Source organism: Argentina silus, assembly GCF_951799395.1.
Source record: "Argentina silus genome assembly, contig: scaffold_329, whole genome shotgun sequence".
Lineage (NCBI taxonomy): Eukaryota > Metazoa > Chordata > Actinopteri > Argentiniformes > Argentinidae > Argentina > Argentina silus.
Genome location: NW_028152438.1, coordinates 17,322 through 20,000, shown reverse-complemented (window position 1 = coordinate 20,000; position 2,679 = coordinate 17,322). Strand labels below are relative to the sequence as shown.

The 2,679-nt window shown below is 49.6% G+C and overlaps 1 protein-coding gene across 1 annotated transcript in view; it reads left to right on the top strand.

The window, feature by feature from the left end:
• The window catches only part of LOC310824819 (opsin-5-like), a gene marked incomplete at both ends in the record, with an annotated part of 8,000 nt that extends 6,233 nt beyond the window's left edge, over positions 1-1,767 (top strand). Inside the window, 2 exons of the mRNA XM_083698072.1 lie at positions 666-1,000; positions 1,273-1,767. Coding sequence (XP_083554198.1) covers positions 666-1,000; positions 1,273-1,767 — 830 coding nt within the window. The remainder of the gene's footprint in view (positions 1-665; positions 1,001-1,272) is intronic.
• Between the last annotated feature and the right edge of the window lie 912 nt (positions 1,768-2,679).

The following is a 2,679-nucleotide window of genomic DNA, read 5'->3' as shown; positions in this document are numbered from 1 at the left end:
CACGAGCATCATCTCAGAGGTTACTGTGTGATGATGGTTTATGTTCATCTCAGAGGTTACTGTGTGGTGGTGGTGTTCATGTTCATCTCAGAGGTTACTGTGTGGTGGTGGTGTTCATGTTCATCTCAGAGGTTACTGTGTGGTGATGGTGTTCATGTTCATCTCATGGATTTGAGAAAAGCTGAAATGGTTTGTGTTTGGTGGGAAGGCCGGGCGTTTTAGATCATTGTTCATCCTCACCCTTCACCTGTTATGTGCCTACTGTGTTTAGAATATTTGAGGAATTTCTGAGAAATTACAAAGAGGTGTACTGTTGTTGGTTTGTACTTTTAACAGCATGACTGACAGAAACGTCTTTGCCAAGACATGTTGGTTTATGAGACAAAAACACAATAACGTGCAATATCCTCTGTCTCTGTATGTTTCCCCCCTCCCTCTCTCCTCTGATTCCCCATCTCAGCATCTGGTAACAAAACTCCCACTGCCCCCCCCTCCCCCCCCCCTCCCTCCACCCACCCTTAAACTCAAAATCTTGTGACATATTGCCTTAAATATATCACAATTATCCCTCTCCCCTCCACTCCTCTCCCTCCATCTCCATTTCCATCAATAACCTTTCCTTCTATCTCCTTTTCCCCCACTCCCTGTATCTATCATCTGCTCAGGTAACAAGTTCTCGTTCTGCCATGCCTACGTCCTGGTGGCCGGGGTGTGGTGTTACGCCGGTGTGTTTGCTGTGGGTCCTCTCTTCGGCTGGGGTGAGTACAGTGCGGAGCCCTACGGCACCGCTTGCTGTATCAACTGGATCGAGCCCAGCCTCAACCTGGTCGCCATGACCTACATCGTCTGCCTCTTCCTCTTCTGCTACATCGTGCCCTTCATCATCATCTTCCTCTCCTACACCTTCATCCTCCTGACCGTGAGGGGCTCCCGCCAGGCTGTGCAGCAGCACATGTCCCCGCAGAACAAGATCACGGACGCGCAAACGCTCATTGTCAAGGTACACAATACAAACTGCTGAAAACTATGAAGGAACACATATGGAATTATGTAGTAAAGAAAAAAGTGTTAAACAAACCAGAATATGTTTTATATTTTAGATTCTTCAAAGTAGTCACCTTTTGCTTTGATGACAGCTTTGCACACTCTTGGCAAGGTGTGTCCAAACTTTTGACTGGTACTGTATATGTGTCAATGTGTTAACATGATGCTTGTTTGATAACGTACCCCTGTTTGTGTGTCCCTGTGGGCGCCCCCGTCTCTCCCCCCTAGCTCTCTGTGGCCGTGTGTATCGGCTTCCTGACAGCGTGGAGCCCGTACGCCATCGTCTCGATGTGGGCGGCGTTCGGTAACCCGACGGAGGTCCCTCCCATGGCATTCGCCCTGGCGGCCATCTTTGCCAAATCTTCCACCCTCTACAACCCCATCATCTACCTTGTCTTCAAACCCAACTTCCGTAAGTCCCTGTGTCGGGACGTGGCCCTGTGCCGACTGACGCTCTGCGCCTGTCTGTGCCGGGACGGCGGTGCCCAGAAGGGCTCCTGCCCGCCCTCTCAGCACCATGGGAAGGAGGAATGTAACTCTACCCGGCTGTCCAATGGACTGCCAGAGCACCATGGGGCCTGTAGGCACTGCTCCTGCCCCGGGTCTGGGGGACAATACCAGGACTCCACCCCCCATAGGACTGTCAGGATACTCACTGGCTCCACCCATAGTGAGGTGGCTGTCAGCCAGCTGTCCAATGAGGCGCAGAGCGACTTCCTCTAGACAGACGCAAAGACAGGGAGAGAGAAAGGGTGAGAAGAGTGGGCGAGAAAGGGGGGGGGGGGGGGGGGGGATATGGACAAACTGAGAAGACAGAGGGGAAATAACAGGAGAGAAGTTGTTTCTGAGGGAAGTGCGGGGCGCTTCTGCTCTATCCAATCACAGGAATGTTAACCAGATACCTCTCATTCGGCGAGGGACCATAGCATCGCCTCAAACATGTGTTGCTGCCAAAAAACATGTGACCACAAACTCAACAGCAAACGTATGACCACAAACTCAACAGCAAACGTATGACCACAAACTCAACAGCAAACGTATGACCACAAACTCAACAGCAAACGTATGACCACAAACTCAACAGCAAACGTATGACCACAAACTCAACAGCAAACGTATGACCACAAACTCAACCAATCAAAAAAAAACAAGAAAACACACACCATAGCTTAGAAAGGTGCAGGCTGGCGGGTGAAATAAAGAAAGACAGCTGGACACTGTTGCTCTGATCATTTATTCAGCCGAGGTTTCAGCAGCAAGCTGCTTCTTCAGGGTTTCAGTCTGAATCGAAATGTTGGTTGAATAAATAATTAGCATCAGAGCAAGAGGGGGCGGCTTTCGTTCTTTCCAACACACCACCACAAACTCAACCAAACCAGACAGCCAAGATACCACCACAAACTCAACCAAACCAGACAGCCAAGATACCACCACAAACTCAACCAAACCAGACAGCCAAGATACCACCACAAACTCAACCAAACCAGATAACCAAACAGATCAACCAGCGAAAACCCTTCTAGATGTGGGTTAAGCCAAACGGACAAAGAAACCATGGAGTCTTAATGCAGTACAGACATTGGATACGGCAAGAACCATAACAGTGGCCATCATGTAAGAGTCTCATCCTGGTGT